Source organism: Saimiri boliviensis, chromosome 17, assembly GCF_048565385.1.
Source record: "Saimiri boliviensis isolate mSaiBol1 chromosome 17, mSaiBol1.pri, whole genome shotgun sequence".
Classification (NCBI taxonomy): Eukaryota; Metazoa; Chordata; class Mammalia; order Primates; family Cebidae; genus Saimiri; species Saimiri boliviensis.
Window position 1 is genome coordinate 36,784,263 of NC_133465.1, and position 19,670 is coordinate 36,803,932.

At 35.2% G+C, this 19,670-nt stretch overlaps 1 protein-coding gene and 1 pseudogene across 7 annotated transcripts in view; both read right to left on the reverse strand.

The window, feature by feature from the left end:
* STXBP4 (syntaxin binding protein 4) overlaps positions 1–19,670 on the reverse strand; it is a 247,610-nt gene that overhangs the window by 218,688 nt on the left and 9,252 nt on the right. For 5 of the 7 annotated variants that reach the window (XM_074388558.1, XM_074388557.1, XM_074388553.1 and 2 more), the window contains 3 exons: positions 14,555–14,631; positions 13,991–14,115; positions 9,294–9,426 (listed from right to left, as the gene is read on the reverse strand). In XM_074388558.1, coding sequence (XP_074244659.1) covers positions 9,294–9,426; positions 13,991–14,037 — 180 coding nt within the window. In that variant the 5' untranslated portion in view covers positions 14,038–14,115; positions 14,555–14,631. The remainder of the gene's footprint in view (positions 1–9,293; positions 9,427–13,990; positions 14,116–14,554; positions 14,632–19,670) is intronic. The other 2 variants (XM_074388554.1, XM_074388556.1) reach the window with 1 other exon arrangement.
* Positions 7–9,286, reverse strand: LOC141581847 (small ribosomal subunit protein eS6-like; annotated as a pseudogene).

Sequence of the window (19,670 nt, forward strand, 5' to 3'; positions counted from 1 at the left end):
CTAACAAAAACAGTAACACTTATAAAGGAACTAACGAGGTATTTAAAAAATAATAATTGATGCAATTAAAGCAATGAAAAGTTTTTGTGAAGAATGCTTTCAAAAAGAATAAAAACAAAAATTTTAAGAGTCTGGCTCAGTAATATACATGAGTAAAATGGCATGGTTTACGTAGTCCATGAATAAATTTACAAGCTAAAGAATTTTGAATATGGTAGAACATAGGCTAGTATACTGGAGGGACCTATTTTAAAAACTGAGCACTATGGGCTGATAAAGCTCTGACTCTGTCATAAAGTGGGCCAAATAACTGTGGGATATTTCAGAATGTAAAACTCATTTACTTTAGTTTCTCTGCATTCCTACACATATTTCCTCCTTCCAAACTGTTCAATGTGGACTCATCCCATATTGAGATTTTTAAAACTTTAGTCAAGGATCTTTTTTAAATTTTCTTTTTTAATTTTCTAAATTTTGTGTAGAGATGAGGTCTCATTATGTTGCCCAGGCTGGTTTCAAACTCCCAGGCTCAAGCGATCCGCCCACCTCGGTCAGCATCCCAAAGTGCGGGGATTACAGGCATGAGCGACTGTGCCCAGGCAAGGATTTTAATTATATTGATCCTACTCATATTTCAGCTCATGATCATCTTTTTTGCTAGACCTGCTATCCGCCATGACGAAGGCCTAGTTGGCTGTCCATATACTGTTATCCGTGTCCTGCTAATAATGACAGTTCTAACTGGCTGCCTGGTGTTGCCTTTGCTAAGGCCCAGCTTGCTCATAACTAGCCTAACTGAATAAGACAGAGCATATCAAGGGCAACAGTTAATGTAGTTGACAGGTAAGTTTCCCAATTTTTGTCTTTTCTTTTAATTCAAACTAGAAATTAAAACAAGCTTTCTTCTTTTACAGTTCCTAAGGTATTTCCCTATTTATCATTAGCACAATGTTAGAAAGCATTATTTTTATAACTATAGAAAAAGCTTATATGGTTGAAAAGGGAGATTTTCACCTTGATGGTACTTAAGTTATTTTCACGAATTCAAGAAAACATATTTCCTTACAGTCTTATCTATTAAAATACATCCCTTCGATACTGATGTTTGACCTAAACTGTATTATTTATAATAATGGCGATTCACAGTTATTTTACTCTTAAATTACAATAGGTATTATTATTTTGTAAAAATACGTTCTTTTACTGACTAAAGAATACATAGGAAAACAACAAAATTAACATAAAACATTCATCAAAGGATTTTATAGAAATATATCTCAACTACTATGTAAAATATGATCCAGATGCATAACGACCCTTTCTACTGAAATGTAAACATTATTTAAAATACTTAAGCCAAAACAGTCAACTTAATTTTAAAAAACACATAAGCCAGACATGGTGGCTCACATCTGTACACCCAACATTGGGGAGGCTGAGGCAGGAAGACTGCTTGAGCCCAGGAGTTTAAGATCAGCCTGGGTGACATAGTTACACCCCATTTAAAAAAAATAGCTAGTTATGGTAGCACACGTCTATAGTCTCAGTTACTCAGGAGGCTAAAGTGGGAAGATCACTTGAGCCCAGGAGGTCAAGGTCATGATTGCATCACTGCTCTCCAGCCTGGGCAACCAAGCAAGACTCTGTCTCAAAAAAAGCAAACAACAAGAACAAAGTACTATGCACACATATATATGTATGTATTTATGTTATATATATAAAAAATATAATTTAAAAACAGATTTGGATTTTATGTAAATATGTAATTGAATATAACTGGTAAAGACAAGACAACACAACATGCAGTGTTAGTGCAGAGTAAAAGCTCACATGAAGGCAATTTAACCCATCGTGTATCAAAGTACACTGATGTACTGAAGTAGCATTTTCTGGCAAGATGAGAGTCAGAGAAGAGAGGAAGAATGCCTTCTGACTGTGACTTCTGGTGTTTATATTATATTTTTTTCTTTCTAAAAAGTATTCATAGCAGTTAGTTTTTTTCTTTGCCTCCTAGAATAAGATCTTAGCTGATCATGTGAATTTCTGAACCTGTTTAAAAGTCAGAACCTGCAAATGAAAACAAAGCTATTTTTGTAAGTCTGGCATTCTAAACGAGTGCATTCTGCCCCAGCTGGATTAATGTATATGTGAAAATACTAACTTCAGAGATATGTTGAGACCTCTTCCACACAGTCTACATTCCAATGCAGCAGTTACGGAGCAACTATATGACATGGGAGGCAATATGTCTGGCACTTTCATATGTTGCACTTTAGATGTGAATTCTTTCACGCTGACATTCATGCAGAGGTTGAAATAATAATATATTCCTGACCACTTAAACATTTCTGTTAAAAACAACCAGTACTATTCATTTATAATTTTATAACCTTGGTAGATAGTTTTCTAAATAATATATTTCAATATTACTAGAAACGATCTATACAGCCTGATTCTGTTTTAACTAACTCATTATACCTAATACTAAGGAATAATCTTTCTGCAAGCCTTAAGATTCTTTTCCTATACTTTTACAAGATGCAGACTGACGCTACCCTTATTGTGAACTTAGGCAAGTTGTTTAGCTTTTATGAGACTCCATTTTCTTAGCTGTAGAGTGTAGATAAATACGTGCAACACAAAATTTCTATAAGAATTAAGTAATATATGCAAATTATAGTACATTACAGATGCTAAAAAAGAGGAGGTGAATGAAACTTTCATATCTGTTATGAACAATTGTCATACTGATAGCAAATTACATTAGTCATCAACCTGAGAACCTTCGATGGTTGCCAACTAGTAGAAAAAAGTTGAAACTCTTCAACTTCTCAAACCCAGCACAACAAATTTACTGCAACTTACTTTTTCTAACTTCACCATCCACCTTCCACATAAGCATATAAATTCTTCATTCTACTCTCAGAGAATGTGCCTCAAACCAGCCATGGCCTTTCGAACCTCAGTGTTTTCACACATACCAATTCTTATCTAGGATGCCACCATCTACCCTCCCACTTCTCTGTGATAAACTCTGACTTAAACTTCAAAGTCCAATTCAAATACTATCCCTGCTGCAAGTTTTCTCCAGTTCCCCCAAATTTACTGAAATGTTCTGTCTCTTTGCTCAAAAAACACTTTTACTTACCTAAATGATTGCACTTACTCTCTACAGTCCTTATGTTTACATATCTGCTTTACCCTGCCCTTGCATTAAGATATAATAAATCAGCATTAAGATATAATACATCAGCAACTCCCAAACTAGGGGCAATGATTTTCTTAATGGACCAGAATCATCGATTCTTTCAGTTACCCAGAACTAGAACTCTGTCCTTTTCATGACTGGTTCCCTGACACAGTGCTAGGTACATAGTAAGTCCACAACAGGTTAAAGGGAGCCAAGAAACAGTCGGAGGAAATTAGAGTAGCTATGACAGAAATAATAATGGCAAAGGAATAAAGACAGTGACACTGCAAAGTGAACCGTCTTGGCTGCTACTTCTTCAGCTCCCACCAGTGGGACTGGTTTCTTCACAGTCTGCCATCCAGAAGCCTGATCCTGCTATTTATCTAAAAGCGTTGGCCCAGGTTCCAGTGCTATGCTTGGCATAAAAACAGATCTCCTCTGAAAGTTAAATGTGTCCTACTTCAATCATTTGTGAACAATTACTAACCATTAGCATCTATATCCATGTGATCTTTTTCTCACCTATAGGGCTTGACAAAAGAAGTCCTGAATTTATCAAATTTAAGATGCCACTAATCGTAAGAAATCATTACTTTATGTAGCATTGAGAGAAAAAAAAGCCACCGATTATATGACAACATTGATTGTGGGACCTCTAATTTCAGAGAGAGAAGAGGAAATATTATACACACTCAGGAGCATATTACATACCTATATGCATATGATTTCTATATATATTTATGTATATGTGTGTGTGCATGCATAGCTTACATGTATGCGTTTTAGTGTATGTCTTAGGACCAACTAAAAAAAATATAAAATACACGATCAGATTTTAAGTGAGGCTTTTGATTTGTCTGCTTCCCCTATGTTACTAACAACAAAAGAAAGAAATAAAAATAAACATTTGAGAATTTTAAAGTGTTGTCGAAAATCTGACACACTTTAAAGGTCCAGGAAGGAAGTACCTTGGCGTGGAGCCAAAATGGTGCCAGTGGAAGGGTAAACAGGCAGATCAGTAATCTTCCGAAATGTGACAAAATTTGACTATAGGACCATTCATTCATAAATATAAATTGAGCAAGTATGTATGTGTTAGTCCCCACCACACTGGGGACTAACAATAATACTGTGAATAAAATTGGATAGCATCCTTGCCCTTAAGAAACATACTGTCTTGTGGTTCAGGAAGTGTTGATTAAACAATCATAAATATATCATTACAACTGAGATAGGTGACACAAAGGAAAGGAATGGAATTTAGAGGCACGTATAGTAAAAATGAAACTCAGCTTAGACTGGGGAAAAAACAGGGAACACAATCCTTAGGCAGTAGTCTTTCAATTGATATCTGGCAATAATGGGGGAAAGAAAATGAAGTGCTGTTTCCAGACTAAGGGAACAGCATATGAGATGAAAAAAAAAAAATGGCCCATTCTAGGAAATGAGAAAATGCTGCTCTGGAAGCACAGGGATGGAGAGTCAGAGAAGGAGAGGGCAGAAGCCACACTCCATAGAACCTTGTAGGCAACCAAGTATTAGTAATATGGTTTGGGAAGGAAATAGGTATGGTGCATGAGAACAAATGATGCTACCGAGAGGGCTGATAAAAACTGATGACATTTTAAGCTCCAGCGATGAGAATGAAGATAAAAAAACTGATGGATTCAAGAGATATTTAGAGAGTAAAAAAGTCAACAATGTATGCTAATGATTTGAATAGCGTTATGGGAGTGGAAATAGGAAGCTATTAAATTTTCTGACTTTATGTAGCTGGAAGCTGTCATTCACCAAGACTAGGTAAACTGGAAGAGACTCTGTTTGGGAAGAGATAAGTAGAATACAGTGTGATATGAATGTTATGAGTTCTGCTTCAGAAATGTTGAGTTTGAGATGCCTTTAAGAGATCCAAGTAAAAATGTTGTTCAGGGAATTGAATGTTGGTATGAAGCTTAAAGGAGTGTCCAGGTCAGAAAAAGGGTCAAACGTTGATCCCAGATGGATATGGGACTAGCTGACAGGATGAAAGGGCCTTGGAGTTCTCTTATTTCCTTAACTTAGCAACTAATATAGTTGTTTTCAATTTATAGGATGCCTCTAGCTCTTAGAGCTGAGGGAATCTTGGTTCTACTTGAACTGGAAAGATATATTTATAATATCCCATATTTGAACTATAGATATGTTTTTCAAAGAACATAGTATTTTGCATAGTCCAGTATTTTATTCTCATATTTTCCAGGAGGAAAACATTTAGGGTGGGTGGTTGCAAACCATGAATAATTAAAGAAAATTCCTTCTGAGTGCCAATAACTCCCTTACAGTTAGAGGTATTTGAAAATACAAACAAAATATAATCTAGCTATAAGCTTGATATTGCCTATATTGTTAATTCTGAAACATTATAATGTTAAAACAAAATCACAGAAAGTTAAAGCATTCACATGTATTTAAAAAATATTAAGTTACTCAGTTCAGCAACTTCATTAGGATAACCTTATGAGTTTGTGTTTCCTATTCTACAAATTCTACTGTGCAGAAATTTTGTGCAGACCAGAAATTTATTAACATGTTAAAACAGTATTTAGAATACAGTAAATGTATTAATACATTGTTTTGAAATAAAGTTTTATCAATTTTGTATTTGAAGGATAAATATGCATATGCATAGAGTGCTCCATCTTGGGAAAATATTTTAAAATAATGTAAGCACTAGAAAATTATTTCTTCTTCTTCTACACATTTTTTTATTTTTTAGAGACACTCTGTTGGCCAGGCTGGAGTGTAGTGATGTAATCATAGCTCACTGAAACCTGCAACTCCTGGGCTCAAGGGATCCTCCTGCCCTGGCCTCCAAAAGTACTGGGATTACAGGAATGAGCCATTATCCCTGGTACTCCTCTTTTAAACTTTTTTCTATCTTGCCTGTTTCCTTTTGTCAATCAAGACCAGCTACGGAGAACATTAGTAGCTCTGTGCTGCCCTCTAGTGGAGAGTAGAGAATATAGTCAATTAGAAGATTCGGCCTTTTAATACTTTCAATGACATTCTAACAAGAAAAAGTAGATATCGTAAGAAAAATTTCTTAATCTGCTATCACTGACAGAAGATAAAGAGTAATTTAGCACCACAGCTATCAATTTATTACTCTAACTCTAAATATTTTTCATGGTAATAAAGAAGTACAAATTGATGTTTGTCTTAAAAGCAAATTCTTAGGTCAGGCTCAGTGGCTCAATCCTGTAATCCCAGCACTGTGGGAGGCTGAGGTGGGCAGATCACCTGAGTTTGGGAGTTCGAGACCAACCTGGCCAACATGGTGAAACCCCGTCTCTACTAAAAATACAAAAATTAGCTAGGAGTTTTGGCACACGCCTGTAATCCCAGCTACTCAGGAAGCTGAGGTGGGAGAATCGCTTGAACCTGGGAGGCGGAGGTTGCAGTGAGCAGAGGTGGTGCCACTGCACTCCAGCCTGGATGATAGAGCAAGAGCCTGTCTCAAAATTTATATATATATATACACATATGTATACACATATATACACACACACACACACACACACACACACATATAATTTATAATATTTAGTAATTTCAATAAAATGGTATAATTTTTGGCAATTAAATTTAAATTATTACTCAAGAACATTTTTAAAAGCTAAATTTAAACAAATTCAAACCAACAGAAAAATAAATTTTTTCTTCTAAGAATTGAGGCATTACCTTAGTGTTAAAGCTGGGTGTGTGTGTGTGTATTTGTTCAATATAGCTATGGCATTTCTTTTTTTGTTTGAGTCTGATCTTATTTATTTGTTACTCAAAAAATCTTATTTCTGACTGGATTCAGACTTAGAAGTAGAAGCTGAATAGAGACGAAAGTCTGCGTCTCTTCGCAATTTGTTCCTGGCGCTTCTCTTTAGCCTCCTTCATTCTCTTGGCCAAAAGTTTAGCATATTCTGTGGCCTCTTCCTTGTTTTTCTTAGTACGCTGCTTCTTCAGAGCAATACGCCGCCGTTTGTGCTGCAGGACACGTGGAGTAACAAGACGCTGAATCTTGGGTGCTTTAGTTCTAGGTTTCTTACCTTCTTTGTTTAAGGGCTTTCTTACAACATACTGGTGGACATCATCTTCTTTAGAGAGACTGAAAAGTTTGCGGATTCTGCTAGCTCTTTTGGGCCCCAGGCGACGAGGCACGATGGTATCAGTTAGTCCAGGAATATCCTTCTCTCCTTTTTTTTACAATAACCAAGTTGAGAATGCTCAGATTAGCACCCACAATGCAACCACGAACTGATTTTCTCTTTCTTTCTCCAGTTCTCCTTGGTCTGTAAGAGGAATTCCCCTTACTCAGTAGCAGGCGGACACGGCCATGAGTCAAGACACCTTGCTTCATGGGGAAACCTTGTTTGTCGTTCCCACCACTGATTTGGACCACATAACCCTTCCATTCTTCACCCAGAGCGTCAGCAGCAACTTCTGTCGCCATACACTTCTCATAAAAAGTACGAAGTTTGCGTTCATCATCCACTTCAATGAGTTTCTGGCAGCCAGTGGCTGGGAAGGAGATGTTCAGCTTCATCTTGAAGTAGCTATAGCTATGGCATTTCTTAAACTACACTTAATATGATGCAATAATAGATCGAGGTACTTAACAAGTGATAAGAATTTGCTTTTTTTTTTTTTTTTTTTTTGAGACAGAGTCTCACTCTGTTGCCCAGGTTAGAGTGCCATGGTACAATCATGCCTCAATGCAACCTTGATCTTCGGGGCCCAAGCAATCAATACTCAGCCTCCAAGCAGCTGGACTACAGGCATGTACCACCAAACCCGGCTGACTTTTAAAAAATTTTTAATAGCGTTCAAGTCTCACTGTGTTGCCCAGGCTGTTCTCAAATTCCTGAGCTCAAGCAATCTTCCTCTCTCTGCCTCCCCAAAGCTGAGATTACAGGCATGAGCCACCACGCCTGGCCTATATAACACTTAGAACTTAGAAAAAAATATATTTAGAAGATGCCTTATTATCTGAACAAGCCTGAAACAATTGAAATTACTACAACTATTTTGGAAGTTATTTTTCAAATGGAATTTTTCCCTAATAAGACAAAAAAATCCAGTTGAAAAGATAACTGCTTACTTAACAAGTGTTTGCAGTGGTGGGAGAGAAATATGGGTGGTGGGTAAAAGTAGTAGGACTATTTATTTAACCAAATAATAACAAAATAGTAAGAGGATCCTTTCTCATGCTATATAGCTTGATTTTTATAGATTTTTTTTAATTTTATTCTTAATATAATTTTATTAAATTCTTTATATCTGATATCTCTCCAAATCAAATGGAAGCAATTTTCAGCAAAATGACACATAATCACTTTAGTAAAACCTAAATAGCAAGTGAGACCCAAGAAGAATGAGAATTCAAATATAGTAACCAGTTTGTTAAACTGCTGGGGTTGTGCTTCAAATTTGGGTCTGAGCTTCCTACCAAAGTGAAAGGGAGCTCCTCATATAACATATTTCTTACTTTGAAGAGAGTAAGACTTCCTAATTCCTAAAAATAGATATTTTCTGGTTTTAAGTTTAAATCTAATTTCACATGGGGATTCTAAATTAAGTCTAAATCTAATTTTCATGTGGGCAGCTAATGAGTGATAAAACTCATTAGCTTAATAAGAACTGCGAATTCAGAAATTAGTAGATTTTGTTTGCTGTTTTTGTTTTGTTTTGCATTTAGTAGAGGCTAAATGAATGTAGTTCAAGTTCTACTGATCCAACATAATAAAAACTCAAAGTAGTAGAAAGACAATATTTCATCAAATATAATTTCTCTCAACCAGATAACACGATAAAAGTGAACAGCAAATAATTTAAAAATAATAACCTTATGTTACAGTCAGAAATATTTATTATTTTCATATAAGAAGATCCTAATTATCTCTTAGTTTAAAGCTCCTTGAGGGCCATAGTATTATCTTCTAGTTCCTTGGTATTTTTCACTGAGGTTTGATCACAGTGGATATAAATTCACTAATAAAGTAGAAAAAATGAACTTCACCACTGGTGGGTCGTTTTGGTTTGTATTTTTGGTGGACAGGGAGTGTATTTTTACCTTGTAGCAGTCTCCTCCAGGAATAATTTCCTGAATATATACCAACGGGCCTTCATTCCGGTTAATTCCTCCCAGTATCTTCAGGCCAAGGCCTGTTTCCTTGGTAATTGTAATCATCCGAAAGGCAGGATCCCTGAAATAAAGTAAATTGGCACACACAGGTTAGTGTAGAGATCTCTACCTATTTTTTTCTTTAAACTACTTATTAAATCAAATTCTTAGATCTAGACCAGTGGCCTCTAACCTTTTTGGCACCAGGGACTTGTTTCATGGAAGAAAATTTTTCCACGGCAGGTGGGGTGGGTGCAGGGGCGCAGATGGGGGATGGTTTCGAGATGATTCAAGTGCAATACATTTATTGTGCACTTTATTATTACATTGTAATACATAATAATTATACAACTCACAACAATGTAGAATCAGGGGGAGCCCTGAGCTTGTTTTCCTGCAACTAGATAGTCCCATCTGGGGGTGAGAGGAGATAGTGACAGATCATCAGCCATTAGATTCTGATAAGCAGCAGCAACCTAGATCCCTCACATGCACAGTTCACAATGGGTTCATGCTCCTATGAGAATCTAATGCCACCAATGATCTGACAGGGGGATGATCTCAGGCTGTAATTCTCACTTGCCCTAGGCTCACCTCCTGCTGTGTGGTCTGGTTCCTAACAGACTAAGGACCACTACCAGTCTGAGGCCCAAGGGTTAAGGACCCCTGACCTATACAATCCAAAATACTTAGTACTTACTAGCAATGACATTTTTAAAAGTATGGTGACAGAACAACAATTAAATGAATTTTCTTGCCTGTACTTAACAATCTTCTCTACAAAACAACCACAACAACCAAAATTCTACAAAGAATTTACAATGATAATCTTATTTCTTTGAAGTAGAACAAAAATTTATTAAACATACTGAAAATATTTGTTTTTACCTGATTATTAGACTACTTGAAGAATTCCAAAACTAAGTATTTTAATGAATTAGGTAAGTAGCTTTAAAAGACATGTCTGTGGCCATTTAAAGCAAAATAAATCTGACTTCCATTTGAGTCTAAAATAAAATTTATCTTTTTAATTTAGAAAGAGTATTTTCTTGGTACAAAGTACTTGTTTCAACTGTAATTTCTGCCAGACAAAAACAATGCCATTGAAAAGAAGGAACTGTCAAAAAAATCCTGCAAAAGTCATTGGATTCAAGTTGCACTTCTGAATACTCTGGTCAGAGCAGAGACTTTTACTGGTCAAACAAAACTTGAATTAAATTTGAAATAAGACTTAGGAGTTGCATGTTTACTTATTACATACTGGGTACTGTCCTAAACAGTGCCTAAATAATGACATTTAATTTAATATTTATAAAATTCTTAATATTCTTAACCTTATTATTCTAAAAGACCCAAAATTCACGTAGGTTAACGTGGTGGCCCAAGTGTGAGGCCAGTCAGTCTTACTTCAGAGGCAAAATGTGATATGTACATTACTTTGTTATTGTATTAGTCATTGTTGAACACAGGGCTTTCAGCTGTCTTCAAACACATTGAATAACTGAAACTACTATTAAAAAAAGAGTTACTTCATATCTTACATGATTATAGCTTTTAGGAAAAGCCTTCTTAGCTTCTGTCATAGAAATTCTAAGAATATCATTAAGAATACTATTGCATTCAAAAAAATAATTTCTAGAAATAAAGAATTTTTGAAAAACATATAAAACTCCCTGTTTTTTAATATTTTGCTCTCCATATATAACATCATTTAGAGCTGCATTACAGGTATACTGAATTCAGCTCTAATTTGGGAAGGCCTATCTGGTTTCTCGGGCAATAGTCAATCAGTTAGAAAAAAGGCAGTGATGACAGGGTTCAAGGGTCCAAAATGCTCTACTCATGTGGATTTCTGTACCCTAAATCCATTCTTTCTTCTTTTGTTTTTTGTTTTTTTGAGACAGGGTCTTGCTCTGTCCCAGCTGGAGTGCAGTGGCATGATCTCAGCTTACTGTAACCTGCGCCTCCCAAGTTAAGTGATTCTCCTACCTCAGTCTCCTGAGTAGCTGGGATTATGGGTGTATGCCACCATGCCCAGCTAATTTTTGTGGGTTTTTTTTGGTAGACACTGGATTTTACCATGTTGGCAAGTCTGGTCCTGAACTCCTGACCTCAAGTGATCCACCCGCCTTGGCCTCCCAAAGTGCTGGGATTACAGGCATGAGCCACCGCACCTGGCCAATAAACCCATTCTTTACAGGATAGTAGACTGCAAAAACAAACAAATAAAGACTAGAAATCAAAGAGAAGGTAAGAAAGTGAAGTAAGGTACCTCATTAGATCTCTCCACTAACTCATACATCCTCCAAATGTGAATGTCCTTCACTGGGAGCACAAACAATATCCACCGTATATTATTGCTTCAGTACAGTATCTCACTTTTCTAATCCCAACAAAGTGTTATTAACATAGCAGTTTATTGCTTCTAATATTTTTTCCCTATATAAATCCATCCATATATTTTCTGAATTGATATTCATATATTTTCTGAATTGCTATCGTACTACTTAAACAGTTTTAGAACCTGTTTTATTATTGTAAGCAACGACTATGTTGTTAAAAGTTCTTAAACATAAGTTTTTATGTTCATGGCAGCATAAAATTTACATACACAGCTCAGACCTTATTTTAACACTCTCCTATTGTTAAAAATTTAGATTACCTACTCTTTTTTCCTACTAAATATTAAAAATAGTTCTGCTCAACTTTATTCATAACAAGAGAATTAAAAGTTAAAACTATGTAGAGGTACTACTACTCACCTACCAGATCAATAAAAATTTAAAACTTCAACAACGTGGGAAAAGAGGCATTTTTTGCACACTGCTGGTGGGAATGCAAATGGTATCACTTCTAAAGAGATAAATTGGTAACCTCTAACAAAAAATGACCCTCTGATCCAGTGATTTCATTTCTGAAAATCTATCCCAAAGATACTCTGGCAAAAAACAGAAAATGACTTATATACTAGGTTATTCATTTTGACATAATTTGTATTCACCAAAAATTGCAATCAATACAAATGCCCATCCATAAGGTACTGGCTGAAAAAACTATGGTACATCCATACCATAGAATATTATGCAGTTATAACAAAAAACAAGGAAGATCTTTATAAACTGATATGAAGGGATCACCAGGATATATGTTAAAACAAAAAGGCAAGGTGAAAACAGTATAAATGATATCTTTTAAGAATATTCCAGGGAGTAGAATCCAAATATATATATAATTATAATTATTATGTGTACATATACGTGTGTGTGTGTATATATATATATATATGCATTTGCTTAAACAAAAAGAAGTACTACAAAAGGACCAAGAATAAAAACAACTTTTTATAGAGGGAATGAGGGCACAGAGTGAAGACTAGAATAAGAGCAAGATTTTTTTTTTTTTTGAGACGGAGTTTCGCTCTTGTTACCCAGGCTGGAGTGCAATGGCGCGATCTTGGCTCACCGCAACCTCCGCCTCCTGGGTTCAGGCAATTCTCCTGCCTCAGCCTCCTGAATAGCTGGGATTACAGGCACGTGCCACCATGCCCAGCTAATTTTTTTGTATTTTTAGTAGAGACGGGGTTTCACCATGTTGACCAGGATGGTCTCGATCTCTTGATCTCATGATCCACCCGCCTAGGCCTCCCAAAGTGCTGGGATTACAGGCTTGAGCCACCGCGCCCAGCCCGATTTTTTTGAATATACCTTGTTAAACCTATGTTTTATGTTTGCAAAATTCCTCCCATTCCTGTCTACATGCATCTTGGTAATGTGACTTTACTGCTTCCTTTCATTAAAAGCAAAGTCCATATCTCCACTCCTTGAATTTTTATTTGTCTATTTAAATTGCTTTGGCCAATGGGATACCAGCAAATGTGAGAAAAATGGAAAAACCTGTGCTTCTGCCACCATGTCAAAGCTTGAGCTAGGCCCCTGCAGAATGAGAGACCAGTTCAAAAGAGACCTCAGCCATCCAGCCTTCCTAGCTGAGGCCTCACAAGATCTAAATTAGGCCATCCTACATTATCTGGCATAGAGCAGAACTGCTCAGCCAACCCACTGAATCATGAGAAATAATAAATTCTTATCGGTTTAAGGGACTTTAGGGTGGTCTGTACCACCCATAATACAAGAGTAGCAAGAGCTACTCTTATATTATGAATTTTTTCTGGAATTATAAAATATTCTAGATATTAAAAAGCCAAAATTTAAAAAAGAAATCTCACAAAAGAGTTTTTAAAAATGTACTTGATAATTGTTTATTTATTTTTTATTATTTTTAGAGACAGAATCTTACTATGTTGCCCAAGCTGGAGTGCAGGGCTATTAACAGGTTTGATCATAGCATACTACAACCTCAAACTCCCAACCTCAGGCCATCCTCCTGTCCCAGTTTCCTGAGCAGCTGGGACTATAGGCATGCCCTACTGTGCCCTGTGCAGATGACTTTAAAGAGAATGCATGTTTTTGTCCCATACATTGATTTACACTGAAAGGTAATTCAATGTATTACTTTACTCACTACTCATTATTGCTACTCTAGACCACATTAGACAGCTAGATGTAAAAAAAAAACTTTTAATCAAATGTTCATTAACAGTCTACATATTTCCAACTATATTTCAAAACATTAAATTTAAAAATTACTTTTCAAGTAGACTGGATGATATGACAGTAGATGTATTTTTATTCATGCTTTCACCAAAGCAGCCTTGGATTTAACAGCTGTATAAATGAAGATCTTGATGAAGAGTCTAGAAATTCTTCTTTTCCTAGGATTAGAGAAGTAGAAAATAAATTGTCAGGTCTTAGAACTGTCAAATTTGATTCCAACTGTTCATAAAAACATTATATATACTTAGCACATAAATAATATAAGCCTATGTATAGATGTTAGATATATGTATTTTGAGTTATGGCATTTTAGTCATTGATGATTACATCTAAGAAATGTAAAGACAGCTCATTAGATACATAGGTCTATGTCTATATCATTATGAATATCCCTGTCTACATAAAATTTTCATTCTCTGGCAAAAGTGAAGAATATAGCTAAGCTTTATGTAACTATTATAACTTCGACCCTTGGTAAACTTAAAAATCACATAATTAAAGATTGAGGAAAATGTCTCCTGTGAGCACAAGGCTATGAAGCTTATAGTCAGAAAAATAATTATCCAGTGCATTTGAAAAAAACTAAATTCTTATTACCTTACCAATTATCTTGAGGTATTTCCTGCAGATCCTATATTACTCTAATTTATTCCAGGAATTTCTTAAATGCTTTCCTGTGAAGAGAAAAAAATATGCTTTTAATGTCTTACATGGTTCCACTGTGAAAATTACAGAGAATAGTGCAGTTTCATTTAATTAAAACAAACGGTATTTGAACTGAGATTTACCACCTTTTCATAAGAAAAATGAATGAAGCAAAGGAATTAAAGTTGAAAATGATACTAGGATCATTTAGTACAACTATCTCTCTGAAGAAATGAAGATTTCAAAGATCTAGATTCAAAGATTTTGTGCTTTTCCTTCACAAATAAGAAATAGTGTTTTGTTTTTTTTCTTCTCCTAACCAGAACTCAGGCTTTGTAGCCTACTGGATGGACCTTGAGATCTGATAGGCCTGAGTTCCCACTTGAACTTTTGGGATTCTCCAAGCCTCGGCTTCTATAGGTACAGTAGGTGCCTTGATTGTGGTGATTTCACAAATGGATACACATGTTAAATGTAACACATTGTCTCACTTTAAATAGCTGCTGTTTGTTTTAAATCAGTTATAGCTTAATAACATTAAACTTTTAAAAAACCTGATTCTCAGTTAAAAATGGCATCTTGATCTTAGCACATATCTTCTTTCCCTCCCAAGAACCAACTATATGAGACTATTAGAGAGTTACAAACAGTATAAACTCAGAATGTTGAAGAGTATATGGGAAAAGAGCCATCAGATGAAGATTTTGAACAAGTTTCTGGAAGATAAAAAATAGATGGTTGGGTGATAATTGGTAAAAGAGAGCTAAAGAAGCTGAAATTTAGGGCAGTACTTCTTAAACATTTTTAAGTTTGAGAACACACATAATGGTAATATTTCTATGGCATACTAAGCTAAAGAAAGGTGACATTCTCTGAGAAGCTGAGAAGAATCAATGTATCAGTACACCAGCAACTGATTCACAACAAAATTCTGGCCTAGGAAACAAGTGCAGGAGGAATGTATCTTAAAGAATCCCAGAGAAACTAGGACTCAGAAACAAAAAGTTCTAGGGAGAACAAAACCGAGAGATTGAAGACTAAAATCAAGACAATCATCCTATCTTTTCTCCAACCATTGTATAGAGAAGAAATCATAGATTCTTCTGTAAACGAACTGAATGGACTCCAAACAGAGAGGCAACCACCTTTGAGAGCCTAACATAGAGACATATTCACTGGTCTCGGTGGTAAAAACATATTTCAACTTTCACAGCCTCTGTAGTAGCGACAGGAACAGTGGAAGCATGCAGATCAACAGCAGTCAGAGAAATGAAGCCACCAAGCAACAATGTCAATAGCAAAAGTCCGATGACCATGAAACAAGTAAGTTACTCAGTACCCCATAAGAAAAAGAAGGGCCACTTGAGGGAGGAGCTTAAAATCCTTGGGCTTTGAATAGTAGTCCCTCAGAGTCAGCAGCCACTGCAGCTGTCTACAAGACTGATACAGTCATGGATGAGAGTTCAATTCTAAAACTAAGTTTGCATAAGTTCATTATACATTGCTTTAATAATACATGCATGGAGCAGATTCTCAAACCTCAAGAGGGGTCATTCTCATATAACAATAATAGCAGTAACTACCATTAATTGGCACTATGTTTCACATACTATGTATTTCAAATATATTTATTTAATATTGTGGAAAATGTACTAGACATAAGAAAAAAAAGAAATGCAGAATTCAAATGGTAATATTGCCATGTGCTAGTAATATGGCATTAGAAAAATTGCCTAAGCTCTTGGCATCTCCTCGTATTAAGGTGGGAATAGTAACACCTTGCTCAAAGGCAGATGTGAATAATTGAGCAGTCTTTCTACTGGTACCAAAGTGAGTAAGATCCTCATCTTTGGTGAGTTGTTCTAACTGGACACAGGGTCCCTAGGCCCCCTGGGAACATACCCAAGTCTAATGATGTATAAATGCTACTTTACAATAGATTCCATACAATATACTTAAGAAGACATTTTACAACATTTCTATTTTGAGGTATAAAATATAATTTAGGTGTTTACTCCATTCATTTAGTGTGCTGGCAGTGTCCTAAGTGCTAGAGATGAGACCAGGAGGGGATGAAGTGCTCTGACAATGGTATGCACAGGGAGTATGGAGAAAGGCTGCCTAACCTGGGATCTAGGTCATCATTAAACACCGATACAGCCAGGCACCATGTTACAGGATTTTCTTCCCATAGGAGCCCCACAATGGAGGTATTATTAAACCAATTTTATACAAAAGAAAAATAAGTCACAGAGAAAGTATGTGACTTGTCCATTGTCACAGGCTAGCTGTAAAGTAGAATTTGAATGCTGCTCTTTCTTGCTCCAAACCCAGGTTGTTTCTACTACAGTATGCTGAAAAATTAATTTAGGTAAAAAGCTTGATTAACCAAAAAAGCAGAATTAGAAAGTAGTAGTAGTAGTGTGTTGTCTCTTTTGTATAAAGATGACACTATTGATTAAATAGAAGTGGGTTTAATCTTAAGCAGGCTTGTTTTTTATATTAACAAGGTATTCATTGTCATGTCCTTAAATATCATAAAATGCCTGTTATTTCCCTCTCCTTTGCCTGTTTCCTACTCTCTCTTTATACAAGCTGGCAAGGCTCTCAACCAACAAGGATTCATGTTACATACACATACTCCACACACTCACTCACACACACACACACACACACACACCACCCCCAAGTTCCTATAATTAATGAATAACACAGAAAGAAAACATTCTGCTCTTTTACTAAAAATATTCACATTCAAGACAAATATATTGTTTTTCTAGTTTGGTGAATCGTAAGAGGGAAACAGATCAGCAAAAACAGAAAAAGTGGAACACTGGAGGAAAAAAAATCTTGTTGTATAAGATGAATCTATTCCAGAAAACTTAAATTAGAGCTTTTCTTTGATAGTCTGTTTACTTATGAGCTCATTAAAACAATTTTCATCCCATATAATTAGAAATTTCATCAGATTTTAAAAAAAACTGCCCATAATGCATATGGTGTTTGAGTAAGACATTCAATAAAACCAGTTCTTTTCATTGGACAAAAAATAGAGAAAATTAAAGGAATAAAAATATCTTCTGGCAGAATTATAGTAAATATTAATTTAATAAAATGTTAAAAAGCTCATAAGAAAAGTGCTTTGCCAGAAGCTACTGGCCATCTAGAGGTCTCTAAAGATACACTAAAATATCTTGATAAAAATGGGGATTTTCAGGCAAGATCTGGCCTGTTCAGGGTGGTATGGTTGTAGACTGAGGAATTTCAGTTCATATGAGTATGAGGGCTTATGCTTATATTGTTAAGAGAAGTAACAAAAGAAAAAAAAAATGAGCTGCAGAGAACACTGTTAGCTTTTCCAAGGGCATAAAGGAGATATTTAATTGCTTTCTTGGGTTCACACTCTATATAAAGTAATCAGATTCCTGATAGAGCAATAAGGACACATAGGGCACTCCTTGATTTTGTGTTCAAAAAGGAAGATGTGGCTGGGGTCAGAAGTATCTAAAAATGCTAGGAAAGTATGGTTTGTAAAACATCCCTTAAAGGTGAAAATTCAGCACATTTAATAAACAATTATGAACAATAAAGAAAGAGACGATTAGAAAAAGTGGGAGAATAAAAACATGTTAATGAGGGGCATCTGGGGAAATGGGATATCAGTGATGGTGGAAAATCTAAATCCAGGGTTTGTCTACCAAAGGCAGGATACTAGCTCATTTTAATACTCTGTGATTGGCAAGAAGTGATTCAGCAAATACACAGAAATATTTGTTAGTTCCTAAGTATCATTAGAGAATAGTTAATAATTATAAAACATCAGAAACCTCAAAAATACATAAAAACTGATAATTGGTTAAATAATTTACAGTATAATGATGTAAAAGAAAACTATGTAATCATCAAAAACGGTCTAGGTAAAAAACAACAGCAAAGTAAAACAAGAATGTATAGAATAATTTCATCTTTTAAAATTACATTTATTAAAAATATACAATAAAATATAAACAATAATGACAATTGGAACTACTATTTTTATTTACTGTTATTTTCATTTCCTTCTTTAAATTATTTTTTGAATGGTTTACAAGGATATATACTTTAATATATTATTTTGAAAAAAGAAGGAAAAATGTCAAAAAAAAGTTACCAGGTTTGAGTGTACCTTCTTGGCATCTAATATTTAAAATCAGCTCCTTCTAATTATGTCTCTTTTAATGTCATTTTACCTTTATGTCATTTTCTCCTTTTATCTTCATTTGCCAAGGTATCAACAAATGTTGAAATTTAAAAGAGAAAATAACATAGATCTGCTGTTTCCCAAAGCAAATCAGCTATATCCTTTAAATAACTTCTTATGACAACTCCTTTGTAAGCAAATTGACAGGCAGTAGAAATAAACAAACTTACTTTCTGCTATAATTTAAAAGGAAAGATGACTTATAGCAAAGAATATTATAGTACGTATTACATAGTACATATATTTAATGGTTTTTTTAATTGCATTGGGAAGATTACCGGCCTAGAGGGTAGATGCCCACTAGCCATATGACTTTGAGCAGTCACTTACTCTACTCCCTAGTTTCTTCATGTGTACGATGACAAAATCATTCATCAAATAATCTGTAAAGGTTCTTTTTTGGCTCTATAAATAAAAAATTTTATGGCAGGCTTATTAAACTACGAGTTCCCCAATGTGTTCTTAGGGAAAGATTTTCTTTTTAAAATATATATTCACCTCTAAGATCAGTATGACCCATGAATGGGGTATGGTAAGCTACAGTTGGTCCTTTGGGAGGGATTAGAGTGGAGGGAAAAATGTACTAGTGTAGTGACATTCCACATTAAGGTCATTTCAAAAGAGAAAAAGGGCACAATGATGTTGGCTACTCAACAAATAATCTGTCTGGTTTCTGTGGACTGACAAGTTAGAAATGCTTACTATTTATTCATTCACTAAAGCTAATATTAAAAATGTAAATATGTCTTCTTGTAAAGTTAGATGTATTATACTTGAGGAGACATAAAAATGACAGCATTTAGAAACAGGCAACTTGTTTTGTACTTT